This window comes from Haliotis cracherodii, unplaced genomic scaffold (genome assembly GCF_022045235.1).
Source record: "Haliotis cracherodii isolate W230 unplaced genomic scaffold, xgHalCrac1.p SCAF_1, whole genome shotgun sequence".
Taxonomy (NCBI): Eukaryota; Metazoa; Mollusca; class Gastropoda; order Lepetellida; family Haliotidae; genus Haliotis; species Haliotis cracherodii.
In genome coordinates, this window is record NW_027266264.1 from 57,270,286 (window position 1) to 57,292,939 (window position 22,654).

The 22,654-nt window shown below is 41.9% G+C and overlaps 1 protein-coding gene across 1 annotated transcript; it reads right to left on the reverse strand.

Annotated features, from left to right (window-relative positions):
- Window positions 1-3,425: 3,425 nt before the first annotated feature.
- Window positions 3,426-22,351, reverse strand: LOC139465846 (solute carrier family 22 member 6-like). The gene is made up of 10 exons (XM_071247795.1): window positions 22,309-22,351; window positions 14,200-14,414; window positions 12,573-12,803; window positions 10,916-11,118; window positions 9,362-9,667; window positions 8,336-8,470; window positions 6,623-6,708; window positions 5,199-5,319; window positions 4,038-4,110; window positions 3,426-3,608 (listed from the first exon to the last, which is right to left on the reverse strand). The coding sequence occupies exons 1-10, from the start codon at window positions 22,349-22,351 to the stop codon at window positions 3,426-3,428; spliced, it is 1,596 nt and encodes a 531-aa protein (XP_071103896.1).
- Between the last annotated feature and the right edge of the window lie 303 nt (window positions 22,352-22,654).

Genomic DNA, 22,654 nt, shown 5'->3' on the forward strand with positions numbered 1-22,654 from the left:
CCTTACTATGCTTTTGCAAATGAACAATTAAATGTTTAACCATTTTATATGTACATACATAAATATGTGCGTGCGTGTGTGCGTGCGTGTGTGTGTGTGTGTGTGTGTGTGTGTGTGTGTGTGTGTGTGTGTGTGTGTGTGTGTGTGTGTGAGTGTACTAGTCAGGACTGATGCCGATTTATAGTGCTAGGCCACTCAGATACCTTTCCGCAGTTTAACATGAATACTCCATTCAGACACAGTATACTGACTGAGCCCATTCAAGCCGAGCGCCAGACAGGATAACAATAAGTACCATCTTTTAACGTCTTTTGCTATGACGCGGCCGGGGATCGAACCCCGAACCTCCCCCACTCTGGGTATATACAGAGGTATATAGGTTGACTTCGTCGAATATTGATTGGTGAACATCCTCGCTTATCCAGTGAGTTATAGCTCCACTCTATTAGGATAAATACGATGGCTTCCTTTTGAGTCCGGTGACACGACGCTACAAATAACCGTCCAGTTAAATTACAATGTTGATTCATGATTGAAACAAGTTGAGATATCAGCAGTATTCGACTCGCCATGATGCATGACGTTTCTTATACAAATGGAAACTTCATGTAGCGCACGGACTTCGCTCCCTTTAATACACATAAAAACACAATATTTGATCACATATATTGAGCACTCAATCGCACGAGGCCGCGATTTTGAAATTTGATCTTTATGTATACTGAACCTGAATTCAGAAGAGTTTTATGACGCATGCTCCCGTCAAGAAAAATCATCTCCATCTATCGTGTGATAGATGACGGGTGCATTTTGACTTTGTTTGTTTGTTGTTTAACGCCGCACTCAGCAATATTCAAGCTATATGACGGCGGTCTGTAAATAATCGAGTCTGGACCAGAAAATCCAGAGAATCCGGATCTTCACGGGTCGAATGGAAAGATGTTAACAGATAAAATGACAGATGGATTGATGGATGGACGACACATTAATAACCATATCTTCCAAAATAGTGGCGGTGCAGTTCACGAATCGACAGCAAGGAAGAGTACTCTGAGGCATGGCGCATAGCAAACACAATTCTCTCAAAGGTATTTCATCATCTTGAGGTTCCTTAACGCTTATTGTGCGGTGCTGCCTTGTGAAGTGCCCGATAAAAACCTGTCTGGCTGCATATTATACAACAGAGTATCGTTGGAACTATTCTTCAGAGAAATATCTGAATATTTGTGGTGCCTCGTAGACATGTTTGATTTAGTCCTAATTCCCCTAACAATAGTTTAATATCGTTTGACGTCAGACATATTTTCTGCTTTTCATGCAGTCACTTAACTACACGCCATAAGGACATACACGTGTACATTTGTACATGCTATCACTGCATTACAAACTTCGGACCTACACGTGTTCACCTCTACTTATTATCACTTTACTACACGCTATAAGGACATTCGCGTTTACAATTCTACATACAAGCACTTCAATATACGCTATAAGGACATCCGCGTTTACAACTCTACATACAATCACTTTACTACACACTATAAGGACATTCGCGTTTACAACTCTACACACAATCACTTTACTACACACTATAAGGACATCCGCGTTTACAACTCTACATACAATCACTTTACTACACACTATAAGGACATCCGCGTTTACAACTCTACATACAATCACTTTACTACACACTATAAGGACATTCGCGTTTACAACTCTACACACAATCCTGTTTACTACACGCTATAAGGACATTCGCGTTTACAATTCTACACACAATCCTGTTTACTACACGCTATAAGGACATTCGCGTTTACAATTCTACATACAATCCTGTTTACTACACGCTATAAGGACATATGCGTTTACAATTCTACATACAATCCTGTTTACTACACGCCATAAGGACACGCGCGTTTACAATTCTACATACAATCCTGTTTACTACACGCCATAAGGACATTCGCGTTTACAATTCTACATACAATCACTTTACTACACGCTATAAGGACATTCGCGTTTACAATTCTACATACAAGCACTTCAATATACGCTATAAGGACATCCGCGTTTACAACTCTACATACAATCACTTTACTACACACTATAAGGACATTCGCGTTTACAACTCTACACACAATCCTGTTAACTACACGCTATAAGGACATATGCGTTTACAATTCTACATACAATCCTGTTTACTACACGCCATAAGGACATATGCGTTTACAATTCTACATACAATCCACTTTACTACACGCTATAAGGACATACGCGTTTACAATTCTACATACAATCCTGTTTACTACACGCCATAAGGACATTCGCGTTTACAATTCTACATACAATCCACTTTACTACACGCTATAAGGACATACGCGTTTACAATTCTACATACAATCCTGTTTACTACACGCCATAAGGACATTCGCGTTTACAACTCTACACACAATCCTGTTTACTACACGCTATAAGGACATTCGCGTTTACAATTCTACACACAATCCTGTTTACTACACGCTATAAGGACACGCGCGTTTACAATTCTACATACAATCCTGTTTACTACACGCCATAAGGATATACGCGTTTACAATTCCACATACAATCCTGTTTACTACATGCCATAAGGACATATGCGTTTACAATTCTACATACAATCCTGTTTACTACACGCTATAAGGACATATGCGTTTACAATTCTACATACAATCCTGTTTACTACACGCCATAAGGACACGCGCGTTTACAATTCTACATACAATCCTGTTTACTACACGCCATAAGGACATTCGCGTTTACAATTCTACATACAATCACTTTACTACACACTATAAGGACATACGAATTTACAATTCTACATACAATCACTTTACTACACACTATAAGGACATTCGCGTTTACAATTCCACATACAATCCTGTTAACTACACGCCATAAGGACATACGCGTTTACAATTCTACATACAATCCTGTTTACTACACGCTATAACGACATGCGCGTTTACATTTGCTTATCAAAAATGTTCAGTAGTATTTATTAATAATGCTGTTGGTGTTTAGGCCGAAACATTTAACCGACCCCATACCCTTCCCCACTGTGTTGCAAAACGAACATATTTCTTAAGTGTTTCTCTTTAATTGTAAGCAGAAGAATCTTTGCACTCGCAAGTAGTAGATGTAATTAAAACCTCCGACCTCCCATTGTCCAGGCAGAGTTACCAACGAGTTGTACGGAAGTTTATTCACAGAGAATATATGTTCCCAGGTGGCAGGGGTGAAGAAAGTCAAACTTTGGGGATGTGTTCGTGTCGCTGTATGTGGATGTTATAGACTGAAACAAAACATCAGAAAGGTAAATATTCAGTTCCTGATATTTATTTCACTTTTTCTTTCTTTCGTGTCTGAAAATACAGATTTGTGCTCTACTCTTCGGGTATGCTGTTTTCCCGTGGAGTTTCACTTTGTTGCCTGATCCACTGCTTCATCTCATGGATGGTCTGCGGCAGCTCCTGGTTGTTGGTCTCCGGTAGGAAGCGAACGATGAGAGCCACCACGATACAGAATGTGCCGAACACAGTGCCAGGCGCCCACGGCAGGTAGCGGTACTGTCATATAAGAATCATCATTGTAATTTGGAAACCCCTTATATGGGAAAAATCGTGATTAGATAGAGACAAAGGGATATTGTTTCGCATCCATGAGTCTTAAACGTAGATTATTTTACTTAGTATGGTCCGGATTACCGATGATAAACACATGCGCAGATAACAGGGGAGGTGTTAAGGAACCGCATAGGTTTAACTATGTATAAAACTGAGGATGTGGTAGTACGACTTTTTTTTTAAACAAACACAACACGCAGATACAAAGGAAAATACCACAATGCCCACATGAACAAGGCATGGCCATGAAATTGCTATAAAAATAGAATATTCTAATATTTTTTATGCTGTTAAAGTTAGATGAAGTCACCGGGCCACCTGCAATCTAGCGACGTAAAATAATATTCACTCACTCACGTACAGTAAACTTACCAACGTTCGTGAAAATGGAGCAAAGAGTCCACCAAGCTTAGCAGACATTGATGCCAGGCCAAGCCCAACATTTCTGAAAACATAGCGCCATTAACATGAGGATAGAAAATCAAATTATACTTTTGCTTTATAGCTATCATGAGTATTCCAGCTTTCGGGTGACTTGTAACCTCTGACAAGCGAGATTGTTGTAATTGTTTGGAATATGGGTCCTATGGCCTCAAATGCAATAAACATCTGAAATCGTGAATTAATATGACAAGTATAGTGCAACCATATGTATGCTTTTTTAAGACGCACGTAAGTAAACTTAAATGTAACCACCTTTGTCTCGTTGTCATGGTTCGGTTTCTTTAAGCATTTAAGCCAGTACTCGTCACCGTTTCAGTTATATTTGTAGATTCACATCAACACCACTCCTTCCCTGTAATATCAAAATTATTTACGTAAAAAGTTCCAGACGTGAATTAAGATTGAAACAAGAGAATGTGGAAACTCCCGGGAAATACTGTAGTTTGAAATTTGGACACAACGTGCATGTGGATTTTGTGTGAACATTTTATGTCCGGTTCAGTTTGTCAATCTTACAGCCATGTTACTGTGGTCTGTAATCGAGTCTGGACCAGACAATGAAGTGATTGATATCACGAAGATCGATCCACGCGATTGGAGTACGATGTCATGCAATCAGGAAAGTACACCAGCCTGACCACCCGATCCCCTTAGTCGACCATAAAGTCCACGGGGTTCACATTAAATAGAAAAAGTAAGTAAATGTTTATTTCCCCGGAGTGGGGTACTAGTTAATGGACGTTACTGCAGGTGAATTGTCTAGAAATCTATAGTAGTCAACTGACTTCATTTGGGTAATAGTTTGAATAAAATTGTAACAATAAAGTTCCTGTAATTTCCTGTAGCAGTTCTTGAAGCCGTTTCATGCGACAACATCGTGATTTTCTTTGGACACTTATGATGCCAGCCAGCAAACTTTCAAATAGATGACAAGAGAAATACAATACCAATCACTTTCAATGTAATATTTGTTTCCACATCGACACATGTCACTCATGTCACACAGTGGTCATACGTATTTAGAGACTTTAATACTATCATCAAATTCATTATGCCCATATCATGGATTAAAAAATCGTAATATCTTACCGGATGTTTGTTGGAAATATTTCAGGTGTATACAGCCACACAACTGAAAATGACGTCGATATTGCATATTTTCCTATGAAGACAAAGGCTGTAACCGCTGCACTGAAGGAAGGAACTGTGTCTGAAATATCAGTTAAAGACGATATATGAATCATGTATAGAGTGAGTGGGTGTGAGGTGCCACAAGTTCCTATATACTATGGTAAAATCATATTTACAACCTTCAATCATTGTACTATAATGTTCACTCGCTATACCGCCTCGCTGAATACCAATAATACTGATACAATGGCTGCAGTAGTACACTGAGAGGAGGCGGTGGTACTGTTAGTGGAGGGGGTAGTTGAGTGAGGGCAGGAGGTAGTAGAGGGGAGGGGGTAGTAGAGAGAGGGGAGGCGGTAGTGGAGTGAGAGAGGCGGTGGTACTGTGAGGGGAGGGGGTAGAGGGGAGGGGGTAGTAGAGAGAGGGGAGGCGGTAGTGGAGTGAGTGAGGCAGTGGTACTGTGAGGGGAGGGGGTAGTAGAGTGAGGGCAGGAGGTAGTAGAGAGAGAGAGGCGGTGGTAGAGTGAGGGGAGGGGGTAGTGGAGAGAGGGGAGGCGATAGTGGAGTGAGAGAGGCGGTGGTAGAGTGAGGGGAGGGGGTAGTAGAGTGAGGGGAGGCGGTACTAGAGTGAGGGGAGGCGGTAGTAAAGTGAGGGGAGGGGGTAGTTGAGTGAGAGAGGCGGTGGTAGAGTGAGGGGAGGGGGTAGTTGAGTGAGGGCAGGAGGTAGTAGAGGGCAGGAGGTACTAGAGAGAGGGGAGGCGGTAGTGGAGTGAGAGAGGCGGTGGTAGAGTGAGGGGAGGGGGTAGTAGAGTGAGAGATGCGGTACTAGAGTGAGTGGAGGAGGTAGTAGAATGAGGGGAGGCGGTAGTAGAGTGAGGGGAGGCGGGTAGTGGAGTGAGAGGAGGAGGTAGACAATTCGATTATTTTCTCGTTACTTTGATTATTTTCTGGTTATTTCGATTATTTTCTCGTTATATAAAAAACCTCGTTGTTTCAATTATTTTCTCGTTACTTCGATTGTTTTAAAAAGCCACGATATTTCGGGAAAGTAATTTAAATAACAAGAAAAAACCCGAAAAACCCAAAATAACGAGAAAATAATCGAAGTAGCGAGAAAATAATCAAAGGAACGAAAATAACCTCTAAATAACGAGAAATTCGTTTTCGATGTTAACGAGAAAAAAATCGAAATTTCGAGAAAATAATTGAACAAAGAGAAAATGTCGATTGAACTTTTTTATTATGGTACCAAAGTGACACCATTAGGCTTTCGTACCCACAGTCAGCAATATTCCAACTATATCAGAGCAGCAGTAAATGATCGAGTCTGGAAGAGACCAACCATTGACAGAAAGCATGAATTGCAAAATTGTAATGCGTTACCTTTGAAGTTGTCAAATAGCACCGAGACTATCAGTGATACGCCTGCTATCAGATGAAAGACCTGGCAGGTACGTTTTCTTCCAAATCTGTGGAGCAAAAGCCCATAAATTCACCGTACACAGATATACACTCTTAAAAAAAGAAACGCACATGTAGTATGCAGTTCATTGAATCTGATTGTACAAAGTATCTAGTATATAAATTTGATATATATTATTGGAAAATGTTGGTGGCCTGATATTCGACAATTGTGCGTCTAAACGCAGCCATTGTCGATTTGCGATGTCTTAAACGGCATTGTTTCACACTTGTTCAAAAATGTCATGGAGGAAACCAGAAAAGCAAAATGCACGTGCAAGCTAGTGCATTCGTAACTCGTGGTAGTGGCTATAAAAATGCAAGCATAAGCCAATAATTTGTCATTCAATTGTCAACATTTTTCAAGTTCGAAAATGCCGAGACTCAGCACTGCCGATCGGAACATCTCCTTAGGACGTACCCAAAGGGGGGAATCGCAGTCTCTTGTTGCACGCCACTTCAACGTCCACCGCAGCACCATTTGCCGCCTTTGGAACCGATACACACAGTTCAATTCCACTGCAGACCGTCCGAGAACCGGCCGACCAAGAGTTACCACCCGTGCACCGGATCGCTATTCGGCTGTTCCCCTAGGTCATCGCAATGCCACAGCTACGGAGACTGCAGGACGCATCCCTGGTTTGGGGAGGATATCGGACCAGACTTTCAGGAACCATCTTCGCGAGGCTGGAATCCGACCAAGAAGACCAAATATCGTCCCTATTTTGCAACAGATCCATTGACAGCGACGCTTGCGTTGGTGTCATTCCTTACACCCTTGGAATTTGAGAAACTGGAGGACGAGTGTGGTTTAGCGATGAATCACGATTTCTTCTTCACTAGGGAGATGGAAGACAACGAGCTCATCGTCGTCGAAATGAGCGTTTCGCCCCACATTGGGTACGTGAATTCGACAAATTCGGTGGCTGAAGTGTCATTGTGTGGAAACCATATTCTAAACCACGATTGTGGTAGTGGTTCAGGGAAATTTGACAGCAAATCGCTACATGAATAAAATTCTTCAACCTCACCTTCTTCCAGTCATTGACTGCCAAAGGGAGTTCCAGCACAACGCTCCACCGCACACAGCTCGTGTCACGGTAGACTTACTTCACAATGCCAACATCAATGCCTTGCCCTCTCCGTCGAGATCTCCAGATCTCAACCCAATCGAACACCTCTGGGATGAACTCGATCGACGTGGACGTCAACGTCAGAACACGCCGCAGACACCCCCACAACTGGCCAACGCGCTACAAGCGGAATGGAGCAGAATTCCGCAGGACAGAATTCGTACACTTGTCCAGTCAGTGCCGAGGAGATGCAGAGTCGTGATTGCAGCCCGGGGCGGTCACACGAGATAATGAGTTCAGCGCCACCTTGTGGCCTTATGTGACATGACAATGAACATTTTCCAATGCCTTTGTACAAAGACAACATGTGACTATCGAGCTCCAATATTTCATATTTGTATCTATGATATTAAATTAAATATATCGACTTTATTAGGTACAATATATTTAATAAAAAACTACCTGTGCGTCTCTTTTTTGTGAAGAGTGTATACCCCCAATGAGAGTTATATGGTCATATATCCGTTGTATTCTATCTAATTGAGATCACGTATATCATTACCGGTCAACTGTGAGCCAAAATGTGATAACGCTCAAAACATCCGTGATACAGTTCAAACCAAAGCCGATGTATTTGTCACTGTGGAACTCTGTAGAGTTGAGATACAGTCCATAGTAGGTGAGGCTGTTGGTTAACCTAAACACAAAACAAAAAAATGATATGCACGGAAACACATGCAAACCGGCTATTTTGTTTGTTTGTTTGTTGTATAACGCCGCTCTCAACATCATTCCAGATACATGAAGTCCGTCTGCATGTTATAGTGATTCTTATCAACGATCCACGCAGTTAAGGTTCGGAGACCTGCATTCAACCAAGTCACCCAGCCTTACCTTCTGATCCATTCACGACTCGCAGCGCCGCAATTCGCTGTGGGAGTTGCGTCCCTTGGACACGCCAGAAACGTATGATTGTGGTTCGAATCCCGGTTCGCCCCGATTACTTTTCTAGGATCGCCAGCACCATATCAATGTTCAAGGGTTTTTACCGAAGTGTTACATGACTGATACCTGCATCACCTACGGCTTTCCTTCCGCATTACTTTTTTAACAGTATTTCTGTTATGTCACGATGGACCAGCCTTTAATGCGAAGGGAAACCAGTGGTAGACGTCATCTCTTTGATGAAATCCACATGGTGTGATGGATTAGAAAACACAATTAATGGACACTGGTACCCGATTGCTCTTTACACATATTACAGGCTCCTTCACGTATACTACAACAATGTACACAAATTAAATTGAATAGAATATGTTCAAATGTCATATGCATCCAAAACAAACCGTTTCATCTCCAGGCGTTGGTGTTAGGAATGTGTTTGTACGGATGTGCCGGTGGGGAAGGATACGCTTAACACTTCATGAACACATGGTAGAGTCGGAATCGTATGTTGTTCTCAGCTTTTAGCAGAGATTTCTTAAGATTTTAATGGTTTTTTTTGTCGCTTTTATTTGCCAGAAAAATAAATATAGGTCCCGCTAGATCTGCTTCACTCCGGAAGAGGAAAAGCTGATGAATAACCTACCACATAAACCACGTGACTGCGGACAGCTTGAGTATCTCTCTATCTTTGAAGATCTGCAAAAGTGGCTTCTCCTCTGTTCCTTCACCATGAACGTTTCTGTTGTTTTCACCCTTGTCAAGGCCACGGTTGGAGTGCGTATCAAGGAGAGAGTGATGTTCCTCATTTGGCGACACCACCTTCTCTTTGAAGAGAGCCATGATAACATTTTCATCAACATGGTTCACACGACAAGCCTTCTTCAAGTTGCGCTCTATGATGTGGTATTTCTTGTTTGCTGCTAGCCACCTGTAGCTTTCGTCCAATATCCTGCAGCAAACATATAAAGTAATGAGTGAGTGAGTTGGGCTTAACGCCGCTTTGAATTGCAGTGATTTCACAACGTATTTACTTAACATGAGAGGAAAGCCCGTTCACAAAGAATAAATTAAGAAATGAATCCAACGCAAGATCTAGGCCTCAGCACTTTATTACAATCTATTTGGATTTTATTTCTTGATCACGCTAGGAACCTATGATCGTGAGTTCGAATCCCGGTTCACTCCGATTATGTTTCTTGTTTTGTTAGCACAATACCCGTAGGTTTCATCTGAGTGATAAACGTCTGAGACTTGCATCACTTCGGGCTTTCTTCACAAATTAAGCCGACACGCCATGGTATAACTTGAATACTGTTCAAAGCGGCGTTAAATCCACCCCACTCACCACCAAACTTGATATAAAAATCCATCAATATGTATTCAACTTTCCTTCCGGAAACAAACGAATAACCCTACCTGAAGTGTATATTTGGCAAATGTGCTTCTTGTTGGTTAATTATCAAATAGAATAGAAATACAAATGCTACAAAATACATCTTCCCGAAGCAAGGGAGTTAACTGACTTTAAAAGTCCAGTTTCCACTCTTGCCGAATTAAGATGGAATTATGGAGTTAGATTTTGGCTGGACTAACGAGTCTATGCATAGTTTTTTAAAATCCCGTAACGAAATCGACATTCGGTTCATCAGCAACATAGCAACCACCGTGCCTAATTCGTTCGATTGCAGGATTTGCAGAGCATGTTGACCGTCAACTCGGCGTCGACATATTATTTCTAAATCTTATTGTCTTTTTAATCAAGGGTGCTCAGGTAATTTGATGCACTTCGCGAGGTAAAATCCATTTTATTACAATCGAGCCAAGCAATTCGATTCTAGTTCGGCATAGGTGGAAAGCCTTGCCTCAGGAAGATGCATTTATATAGCGACTTGCATGTACATGTGTGTGGCTGCTTGTACCAGTCTGGACTAATGCCGATTTTATAGTGCCAGCCCACTGAGCATGCCGCAGTTTAACATGAATGCTCCTCTCAGACACAGTATTCTAACTCCGAGGCGACCAGTCCTTGTTTTATGCCCTCAATGCCGAGCGCCAGGTACCAACTTTTAACATCGTTTGGTATGGGGCGGCGAGGGATCGAACCCCGGACCTTCCACTCTCCGGGCGGACGCTCTACCACTAGACCACGGAGGCGGTCTCTCGGGAAGATGAACAGATCACGGTAAGATATACTTACCAGGGTAAAAATATAAAGTAAGACGATGTGAGGCCCACAACTAACTGGTGCATCCTCCAGCTCATGTTCCTCGCGAGGTAGGCAAATGCAGCATAGATCACTATTGAAACTGACCAGGCCATATGGAACATAAGAGAGATGGTCGATCTCATTTTTGTTGGGACAAGCTCCAGACAGAGAGATGACGCGGCTATTTCACAACCCTGCAATAAAGCCCGTGCGAAATAATTTGCATCTTACAATTTCGTTTTTTCTCATAAGAAACATTAGATGCAGATATGCCCCGTGAAGATCCGGGGTAGAATAGATCTTCAGCAACCCATGCTTGTCGTAAAAAGCGACTATGCCCGTCGTAAGATGCGATTAACGGGATCGGGTGGTCAGGCTGGCTGACTTGGTTGATGCATGTCATCGTATCCCAATTGCGTGGATCGATGCACATGATATAAATCACTGGATTGTCTGGTCAAGACTCGATTATTTACAGACCGGCGTCATATAGCTGGAATATTGCTGAGCGCGGCGTTAAACAACAAACATACAAAGGATACAGATATTTATGTATGCATGTTACACCCGTCATATGGCGAGGTCTTAAAGTTTTGCCCACCTTGATAATCAAGAGCGTATGTGCGATATGTATATATTGGTATGGCACCATATTGGGTATAATTTGATTGTGGTGACAGGTTATGGAGCTGGGCAAGTCAGGATGTGGTTGTATTGAGCGAATGAGGATGTGGGTCTGTTGGGCGCGTTAAGATTTGTATATACTGTTGTAAAGTTGTGGGCATTTCGGCGATTGAGTATGTGTGTGTTTTGGGCGAGTTAGTATGAGTGTCTTTGGGGCGAGAGAGTATGAGAGTGTTTTGGGCGAGTTAGGATGTGGTGTATATGCGAGTATGCGAGTGAGTGATGGTGTGGTTGTATTAAGCGACTGAAGTTGTGGATGTATTTGGGAGCTGGGATGTGGGTCTAATGGGCGAGTTAAGATTTTAATGTATTGGGCGAGTGAGAATATGGGTGTATTGGGAGATTGAATATGATGATATTTTGGGCGAATTAAGAAGTGTCTGTATTGGGCGAGTGAGAATGCGGGTGTATTGGGCGAGTGAGAATGTGGGTGTATTGGGAGATTAAACATGTTGTTATTTTGGGCGAGTTAGGGGTTGTGTGTATTGGGCGAGTGAGAATGTGGGTGTTTTGGGCGAGTTAGGGGTTGTGTGTATTGGGTGAGTGAGTATGAGTGTGTTTGGGGCGACCGAACGGTTATGGATGTTATAGTTGTGTATGGAATGAAATTGTGTCAGGCGAGAGAACCCTGTGAATGTGTCAGGTTCGCCGAGAAAGGACTCTGGGTAAGTTAGGCAAGTGAAGATGTGTATGAATTAGTTAATGGGGGATGTCAGCCTCATGGGCGAGTGAGGCCGCTGAGTATGTTAGGTTTTCTCTTGAAAGATGATTCGTGGGGCTGGTGAGGAATGGAGCTGTTTCAGGCGGATGACACCTGGGTTTTGATTGGACGAGAAAAGGACTGTGGGTATCTTGAGAAAGTGATGACTATTGGGGGACTAAATGCGATTGGTTGTTGGTCTTATAGGGCATGAGCTTGTTGATAGATGGTAGCTGGCATGCTTGGTGCCTACATAAATATTACCATCAGCGCTGCTCCCTGTAGAACCTCCAGGACAGCGAAAGCAGCGTATTGTGGAACAAATGGCATGACAGTGCCAACTACGATGGATAAGATCCCAGCCATAACCATGGAGTACTTGCGCCCATACGTATCAGCTATGACTGGGAAAACGACTGATCCTATACCCAGACCAATCATATAGAAGGTTTCGAGTAGATCACCAAGACTTTCCTTTTCACAAACAAGGTCCCACTGTGGAATAGACAACACCAATGATAATATCACGATGCTATATTCAAATTAATATCATGATAACCATTACAAAGTACAATATGAGAAATTTGATGCGAGTAAACATGCATGAGTTTTGTGGTTACAGAATTAATAAGAATGTTGACAGACTGAACACCTTTGCGCTCGCATATTGTTGCACAGTATTCTTCTATAGTTATACGATTATTCAGTAATGTACCATGCAGTTTAATGTGACAGTATTTCAAATGCAACAACTAATATTAAAATTCATGCATTAAATCCAGTGTGTATTTAGTTGAAATCTAAATCTTATTGCATTTCATATTTTGATTACCTAAACCCTCTCTGAAAGATACTCTCACAGAACAGCCGGGGATCATGACATATAAATGTTAGGAACGGTCAGAAATAAGAAATCGTCTGATTGCACCTAATTTGCATATTCGGTGACCTCGTGTTGTGCCAGCGTTAACAAATCGACATATTCCAACCAGAAGCCAACGTTATTTAGAGCGTAGCAAGAGGGGAATGTTTTCAGATCGTGTCTGGGGGCGTTCAAACGAACGTTCTACGAACGTCAACGTAAGGCAACATGAGAAATTTGGGTTTGGGCCTGTAATGATATGGGGCGGATCACCATGACTGCCAGCACGCCACTTCATATTGTCCAAGGAAGGGTCACTAGACAGCACAACATACTTGTTGTGCCTCTTGTTCGTCATAGTGCTCTACATTTTGTCTTTCAAGGCAATAAGTCGTGTCAACCATGCAGGTATCATAACTGACTTCATCCAGCAGCAAAACATGACCAGAATGCAATGGCCAGCCACGAGTCCTGACCTTTCCCCCATAAAGCACGTCTGGGACATCAGCGGGAGACGTCAACGTCAAAGGCCACCAACTACGTTAACCGAACTGGACCAAGGTGCGGCAAGAGGAATGGACGAGACTCCCTCAAATTGTCACTGGGAGATTAAATCGGACCATGCCCCGCCATATAAACGAATGTTTGATGAATAGTGGGGACATGACCCATTGCATCATCCCGAGGCAAGCCTTGGATCAAGTCATCTCAAACATTCCTTTTTACACACCCTCGCTGTCTTTCTTGGTTGTTTGCAAAACACACCGTTGTTCTGTTGATTGTCATGTTGCACCTAGTACTTCCTTTTCCTTATCCACTACCATCACCCGATACATCTTGTTATTTCTGTAACCATCTGTTATTTATTTTCGAATATCCCCTACTGTTTTGCGTAGAGTATAGGACATATTTATCCTCAATTTCCATTTTTCGCAAATAATTAATCTATTCAAAGACAACTGTATCCGAAAACAGTACAACGTCATCTGCAAAAGAAAAAAATGAAACTTTCTTCTTTTATGCTTTTACCTCGGACACAAGGGACAATTCTCTTGCCGCTTCATATTCATAGCCCTCAATGCAGTCCAGTCTCTTGCTTTCCAAATGGTCCGACATGTTGGTTGTGATGGTGATGACACATTCATGGTATGTGATGTTTAACCCCGCGTCATCTTCCCCTACTGGAAGACCTTCTTCAACTGATGTATGGTTAAGTTCTTTACACCGGAATGGGACATAAGATCCTGCATACGGAATGTATAAAAAACAAACACGTTAATATCATTTGGTTGCATAAAAGATGTTTCTCGGGACATTTTTCTCAAAGGTGGGAAGGTTTGTAGGACCTTTATATCTGTAACTTAAACATCCTTAACATATACGCTATAGCCAAGAAACAGTTGATGCCTAAATATACTGAACCAAATTGATGCTTCACAATCCTAAAATCTTAACATTTTGACCAGTTATCATTGTGGGCCCTTATTGTGTATTTAAACAGTAATGGCCACGTATTGTCTTCAGATAACACCCGTTTTTATGCAGGTGAATCGATCCAAATCATGAGCACAGCACTATAGTGGCAAAAGTGTTTTTTCACGTGCAACTGGTCACGTGGCCATAATACCGCACGTGTTTTCAGCCATACTTGTTAGCAGTCATTAACAAAAGACAAAAGTCTTTACGGCCATTTGTCATGCCACGCCTTTCAAATGTGCAACGTGAACGTGCCATCAGCATGTTGCAGACGGGAACGTCCGTAGCTGAAGTCGCAAGGACGATGGGTTGTAGTCGACGGACTTTTTATGACCTTTTTTCCTAACAAGGACCCAAGAACCATATAGTACCCGTACAGACCCCTTACGAAAAACATGATATTGTCCTCACAACAACATGTTCTGGCAGTCGTACGTGACAGACCCGATCCGACCAAGCCAGTGACCTGGGATTGCTTGATCAGGATCGGGTCGATCACATGTGTTGTTAGTGCGTTGAAATCCCAGATAAACTCTCATTATTATATTTGTATGCCAGTTTATCACCCAGTCTGGGAATTGAGGGTGACATTCATTGTTCAGATGAGCTTAAAGTTGTTTCTTATAAGTCTTAATTACATTCTTTCATCTAGTATTGTGGAATATACGCTAGTTTTGAACAGGTTTGAAATGTATTAAAACTTACTGATCATGTACACACGAAACATGAATAATTCCGAGCCAGAAAACACGATTGATCAATATTTAAGTGAACTCCCAGATATATACTGAACCAAATTAAAAACTTCACTATCCTAAAATTTTAACATTTTGACCAGTTGATCATTGCCCTTATTGTGTATTTAAACAGTAATGGCCACGTATTGTCTTCAGATAACACCCGTTTTTGTCCAAGTGAATCTATCAAAACCATGTGCACAGCACTAAAGTGGTAAAAGTGTTTTTTCACGTGCAACTGGTCACGTGGCCATAATACCGCACGTGTTTTCAGCCATACTTGTTAGCAGTCATTAACAAAAAAAATAAAAACACAAAAAAAAATAAAAGTCTTTACGGCCATTTGTCATGCCACGCCTGTCAAATGTGCAATGTGAACGTGGCATCGGCATGTTTCAGACGGGAACGTCCGTAGCTGAAGTCGCAAGGACGATGGGTTGTAGTCGACGGACTGTTTATGATTAACAGACGCGTCTACAGCAAACGGGTACCACCGCTGATCGCCCTCGGCCATGTCGACCACGTGAGACGTCACATGCAGAGGATCGTCAGATTGTCTTACGTCACCCCCGTAACCGATTTTTGACGGCTACATCAACCAGAAATGAACTCTTTAGGGGTAGACTGAGTGCGCAAACTGTTCGAAACCGTCTGAGAACTGCTCACCTTCAAGCACGACGGCCATACTGCGGGCCGATTCTGACTCAATTACACAGACGTCAACGTCAATTGTGGGCACAGCGACACTTACGATGGACTCAGAGGAATTTAATCTTCGATTTGTGGATAGTAGGGCGAGGGTGTGGAGGCGCCGTCATGAACGTTACGCCCAGTGTTGTGTACAGGAAGTTGACAGATTTCGAGGCAGAAGTGTCATGGTGTGGGGTGCTTTCTGTGGCAATGCACGTTCCAGGCTTCTTGTCATCCGTGGCAACCTCAACGCTGCTGCTTACCGCGACCAGGTACTGGCACCAGAACTTCTGCTCTTATGACAGCACATGGACCCAGTTTGATCTTCCAAAACGACAATGCCAGACCCCACACAGCAATTTTGACAAGGAATTTCCTTCAGAATGCGGGAGTCAACGTCATGGACTAGCAGTCTCCCGACCTCAATCCCATCGAACACGTCTGAAATACTCTTGGCAGAGTCTGCGCACTCTCCAGAACCAACCACAGAATTTGCAAGATCCTGGCACCTTTTTGCAGCAACAATGGCGTCGTCTTCCCAATCATGTGTTCACAAGCATCACAAGGTCCATGCGGAGGCGTTGTGTGGCAGTTGTCAACGCACATGGTGGCCATACACGCTACAGAATTTGTTTGCCATCAGGTTCTCGTGCAAGGGACTTATGATTTAAACTGTTGATGTTATTACCGAATACCGTAGGTGCTTGGAACAAATTATGATAACCACCGTTAATTAAAATCCTTCTTTGGACATTAATGGTTAAAAATTACCTTCTCTAAAACATTTGTCCGTTGTATATCATATATGGGATTACTTTTAAAAATGTGAAGTTTTTAATTTGACTCAGTATATAATCTTTGTCAGCAAGTGAACTCTGTGCGCCGTAAAGTTCCCGCTCCTTACAACACGCAGCTGCAGGATGTGGATGACTGAGCGTGAGTGCCGGGTAGCTTTTCATGTTGCTTAATGTGTTTTCTCTTTTTCGAATTTATTCATGGATGCTGGATTTAGAGAATTGTAATCGTTTTGTACCACATTCTTCCGAGTGTCGGGATGAGGTTCTGAACGCGAGTTTTCACCTTCATAACCGTATGAAGACTGTGACGTTAGCTTTAAAGAGGAAATACACATTTAGCTATATTTTGTAGTTTTCATGAAATGTATTCATGTTTTATGATATCATTAAAAAAAATGCTGACTTATTTGAATGTTTAAGTTCTTCGCGAATGAAGGTAGTAACATGCGTTGTGAGGTGAGACTGCATTGAGGTCTCGTGTCTTCGCCGATTCTTACCCACAGTTTTTATTACAACTGTTGGAAACGGGAACAAAATGTATTCAGTGTTTGTGAATAAACATGGTATAGCGTGATATGTGTATCACATCTTAGTGTTGCCACTTATCCCATTTTCAACAAAACTGAAGCTAATAGCAAAATGATACAAGATTTGTATGTCTTCGCTGACTTTTACCCATTTTGTGTTAAAAGTATTGCATCATTTGGAGATCCGTGGCGCCATAGACATGACATGTTCACCAGATGTGCAGTTACGTCGACATATCACCCATGGCGCAATTGACCCATGAACATCCGGGTTAGAATAGGTATTCAGCAATCCATGCTTGTCGTAAAAAGCGACTCTGCTTGTGGTAAGGGGCGACTGACGGGGTCGGGTGGCTAGGCTCCCTGACTTGGTTGATGCATGTCATCGTATCCCAAATGCGTGTTTCGATGCTCATGATGTCAATCACTGGATTGTCTGGTCCAGACTCTAATATTTACCGACCACCGTCATATAGCGGAGTACGGCGTTAAACAACAAACAAACATACTATGATTGGGGCATGTTACCGTTGATTGCTGGACTCTCTATGCATTCACTGTATCCTGACGACTGCGCTACCATGGCTGACGTCATCAGCATCAGCTGCCACAGGACATATTGTCAGCCGCGTCACTGTATCCTGACGACTGCGCTACCATGACTGATGTCATCAGCATCAGCTGCCACAGGACATATTGTCAGCCGCGTCACTGTATCCTGACTGCGCTACCATGACTGACGTCATCAGCATCAGCTGCCACAGGACATATTGTCAGCCGCGTCACTGTATCCTGACTGCGCTACCATGATACTTATCAAGACAGAGTTCGAGAATTCAAAAAGTTCAAAATTCTAATGTGTCCCAGGCGGGGATAGTGATAAGGTTGTTTTCTTGTTTTAAGTGCAACCATGCATTGTGATTCTAATGTCAACCATATTGTGATTACAGTGACTCAAAACTGACAACATTCCCCATTTCCTTAGGTATCATAATAATGCAAAATCACGAATTATATAGGTGAGGTGAAATGGGGTTTAACGTCGCGTCCAAGATTATTGCTCTTATATAGCGACGTGCATGTACGTGTGTGTGTTTGTGTGGCTGCTTGTACTAGTCCGGACTGATGCCGATTTATAGTGCTAGCTCACTGAGATACATGCCGCAGTTTAACATGAATACCCCACTCAGACACAGTATACTGACTCCGAGCCGACCAGTCCATGTTTTAGCCCCTTAATGCCGAGCGCCAGACATTTTAACAACAAGTACCATCTTTGAACGTCTTTTGGTATGACGCGGTCGAGGATCGAACCCCGGACCTTCCGCTCTCCGGACGGACGCTCTACCACTAGACCACGGAGGCGGTCCCCGAATTATATAGAGTATGTTGTTAGGTAATGTATGTATACTCGGACCCCGTGGTACGGCAGCATTCATCGTATCGCGGCATTTGTGATTTCCGGTAGTTCACGCGGGACACGCCTCTTAGCGGCTGTCTTTTAATGCAAATCAGTAGCCAGGAAGTGCTCACTTCGTAAACGATTTCAGTTTCCTCGGAATGTTCCGTTTGCTGTAAGTAAGGAGTATTAAACGTGTTGATGCTTACTTCTGACATCTTTTTTAAAATATTGCCTTACCTCCATCTATCAATGGCCAAAGATATAACCCGCCGTTCCCCAAGTAAACTTTCTCTATCGACCTGAACTAGATCATCTGCATATTCATGGCGACTAATAGGGTAACGGAAGTTATGTAGTCCGCACATTTTCCCCCGCTCTGTGCCCAGAATCTAAGGGCAATGATGCCAAACTTAGAGACACGTTCTTCACTAGAAGCCAAAAGATAAATACATACTTTGGGCATACTAGGAGTGCTTTTTATATATTTATTGTTGACTGTTAACATTTTTCCATTTTGTGACAAATTATTGTCATCCATTTTAAAAAACAAACAATCTTAGAGTATCATTTCTGATATTTTGTTGTTGATTTTTAAAATATTTTTCTCTTACTTTTCGGTAAATATGCATTGAATACCTATTACTGATAACGCATTTACAATTTTACTTGTACTGTCTTTGCACATGTCTGGACAAATCACTGATGTTTGGCATGATCATACTAAGTGGTCGGTAGAAGTATGTCCTCTTTTTGTCCAATTCGGACCTCCATACACAACTTTTACTTGTACCGCGATACCATGGAGTTCTCTCCCTTGTCAAACTGAGCGCGAGGCCCGGCTTTTACTCGGAGCTACTAAAGTAAACAAGAAAACATTGACGTAGAGCATAAAAGTTCCCCGCCATATGTGATGCCTCACAAACGCATAATTATGATGTTACTGAAAGGCACGAAGGAGCATAATAATATTAACCACAAATACCACAACGTTGTTGTGGAAAAAAATATTATTTATTTTGAGTATTGGGCAATACAGTTGATACATGTGCATAAGGTAGGACTATTTAAAAATAGTTTCTTGTATAACGCCGCACTCAGCAGTATTCTAACCATATGACGGCGTGAGTCTGGACCGGATTCTCCAGTGATTGACACCAAGAGCCTCGAACTACGCAATTGGAATATGATGTTATGCATCGACAAAATCGGCGAGCCTGACTACCCAATCCTGTTCGTCGCCTCTTACGGCAAGCATGGGTTTATTTAAAAAGTAGATCGAAGGAAACGGAAGCAATTTCTGGCACAAATGTAAACATGTTGAAATAGTATCAAAACTTCCAACAACGTTGGCAGATATACATACTAAAATAATAGATCACATTCTTTTTACACTTGGCATTTGGTTATAATAATGTAAATGAAAATACTAAGGGCTCCATATGGCAAAAAAGTCATACTAGATAGGGTCTTTTGTCACAACCACAGATGCACATACTCAAAATATTATCACGTAGTTGGATAACATTTCAATACCGGGACTAATCAATAACGGAGATTCCTCGTCTCTTGTTTTACGTTTTTTGGTCAGTTTCTTTTGTGTATTTCTTTCTTTCAAAGTATAGTAATTGTGATCATGATGAGTTGAGTTACTTGGTCTTTTTCTATGTACTATTTTTTATCCAGCGTCAGTAACTGTTGTGGAATGTGGTTTACTTGTAACAATTACTGGTTTGAGTTCATATGATGATGATTGATTGGTTTGTCGTTTAACGCCGCACTTAGCAATATTCCAGCTATATGACGGCGTTCAGTAAATAATCGAGTCTGGACCAGACAATACAGTGATTAAAATCATGAGTATCGATCCACGCAATTGGGATCGATGCCATGCATCAACCAAAGCATGGCCACCCGATCCCGTGTGTCGCCTCTTACGACAAGCATAGTCACCTGATATACTGTTAAGATGTAACATAACAATTCATCCATACTACTAAACAGAAGTTAAACTGCTTGTCCATTCGGATCAGTCGGACCCAAACCATTCCGCTGATGAGAGTCAAATAATGCATACGAATCAAAATCCGTAAATATCGCAATAGAGACATCATTCAAAGTTACCAAAAGTGACTGGGATATCAATATTGCTTGTTGAAATGATTCTATGAAATTTGTTTTCCCTGCTTCAATATCTGGAGCACCTGACGGGGCCATAAAACTGATTATGACCTAAATACCCCTCGTAGCCTTCGGTGTAAACTATGTGACTGTAGAGAGCTGTGCCTTCATCCAACAGATTATCGAGGTCAGGGGAACACGGTACAAACGCAAATAGATTTGAGCCATGGGACACAAAATATATGATAGCGACCAGAGCTACGGCTGTACATTGAATTCCATTAAACGGTTGAGAAATACTACAGCCTTGATGCAAATTCGCCGACACACTACTCCGATGCTGCCTTGACTTAGCTACCAATCGTTTCACATGTGGCTATGTGCGGTGCACTTATTAATAAAAACACGGGAGACTGAATATAACTATTCCAAATATTTCCAGTGAATATGAGCATCCAAGCAATCAAAAGTGTGGTATGTAGAATGTGGAATTCAGCCGTATTACATTTGAATTGAGATGTCGTCGTTGTTCATGAATAAGCATATTCAAAACATAGTTTATATTATGCTGTTATTTACGATCTCCGGAGTACAGTTCTTCTTTTGTATACACCGTGAAAATCAGAAAATTAGTCCTTGAGGAAAAAAGGACATATGATTACACATGAATGGTTTAATAATGTCAGCTAATGACCAGAAAAGGTCAGATGCATCAATTAACTACATAAAGACGATTTTGAAGTATCTCGTATTGCTGGAAAAGAATAGCATCAACATTCCACGCACATGATTTGTATGTTTTGTTCCTTAAATGCGGGGCTTGTAATTTCAAATAAAGCAACATTTCGACATACATGCTTCAAAATTAACGTTTCCCGTATACTTCCCCGCCTTTAGGGTGGGGAAGAATGAACTTTTACCAGTAACATATGTTAGATAAAATAAATGACATCTGATATAGAGAACAGGAATAATCATAAAGGTTAGTGAGTGCATTTTGTTCCGTTTAGTGTACATGACAAGTACCGCGATACCCCGAGGTTGCAGGCTATATATAAGCACAGTGCATTCTACTCACGCGAAGTTCACTAAAACATTACAATGCTACATGCTTTGCATTTGAAAAGAAAGACAATACAAACTTTATTTATTATGACAAGTCACCATTCGAAGTTTATAAGTTTCCTCATTAGTAAATACAATTTAGTAAATACATAATTTTAGTTACTCAAGAAAAACGGATGGCTGGGGTTTCCCAGTGGTTAGTGTCCGGGTTAAGCACATTTGTCTCTAGTATGATCTGAGTGAACAACATATACTCGAGAACTTTGACACTTTGTTTGGACAAGGGTGTGTGTATTCTCATGTACAGGTATTATTTACTGACTCACCTGTGAATATGATACAGGAAACTGCGAAGGCAGCAGGTAACATATTTAGGACCAGTGGAATTAGTTGATAAATCTGATATACCCCTCTCCATTTCAAGGCCAATAGTATGCTATCGAAGCCTTCATCGCTATTTGAGGCGGCCATCGCCCTGATATGTTGTAACGCAAGTAAGTGTAGATAAGACGTTGGATACAATGGTTCATGCGCACCTCAGTTCACGCCGTTGCACGAAGTTTACCGTGACGAATAACCTCCCTTGACGCGCCCTGTCTCAAGCTGCTCAAAGCGATAGTCCGTTCGTGGGGCTCTCTATACTATCGCTGCCACCAGTCAAAACTCCCCACT

What these genes read in the sequence shown, in the direction of transcription:
- LOC139465846 (XM_071247795.1), bottom strand. Translation starts at nt 22,351, where the DNA reads ATGTTACCTGCTGCCTTCGCAGTTTCCTGTATCATATTCACAG. An exon ending in TACAGGGAGCAGCGCTGATG is followed by an intron (nt 11,119 to 12,572) that starts GTAATATTTATG and finishes GCTTTATTGCAG; the next exon opens with GGTTGTGAAATAGCCGCGTC. An exon ending in TACTTTATATTTTTACCCTG is followed by an intron (nt 9,668 to 10,915) that starts GTAAGTATATCT and finishes TGTTTGCTGCAG; the next exon opens with GATATTGGACGAAAGCTACA.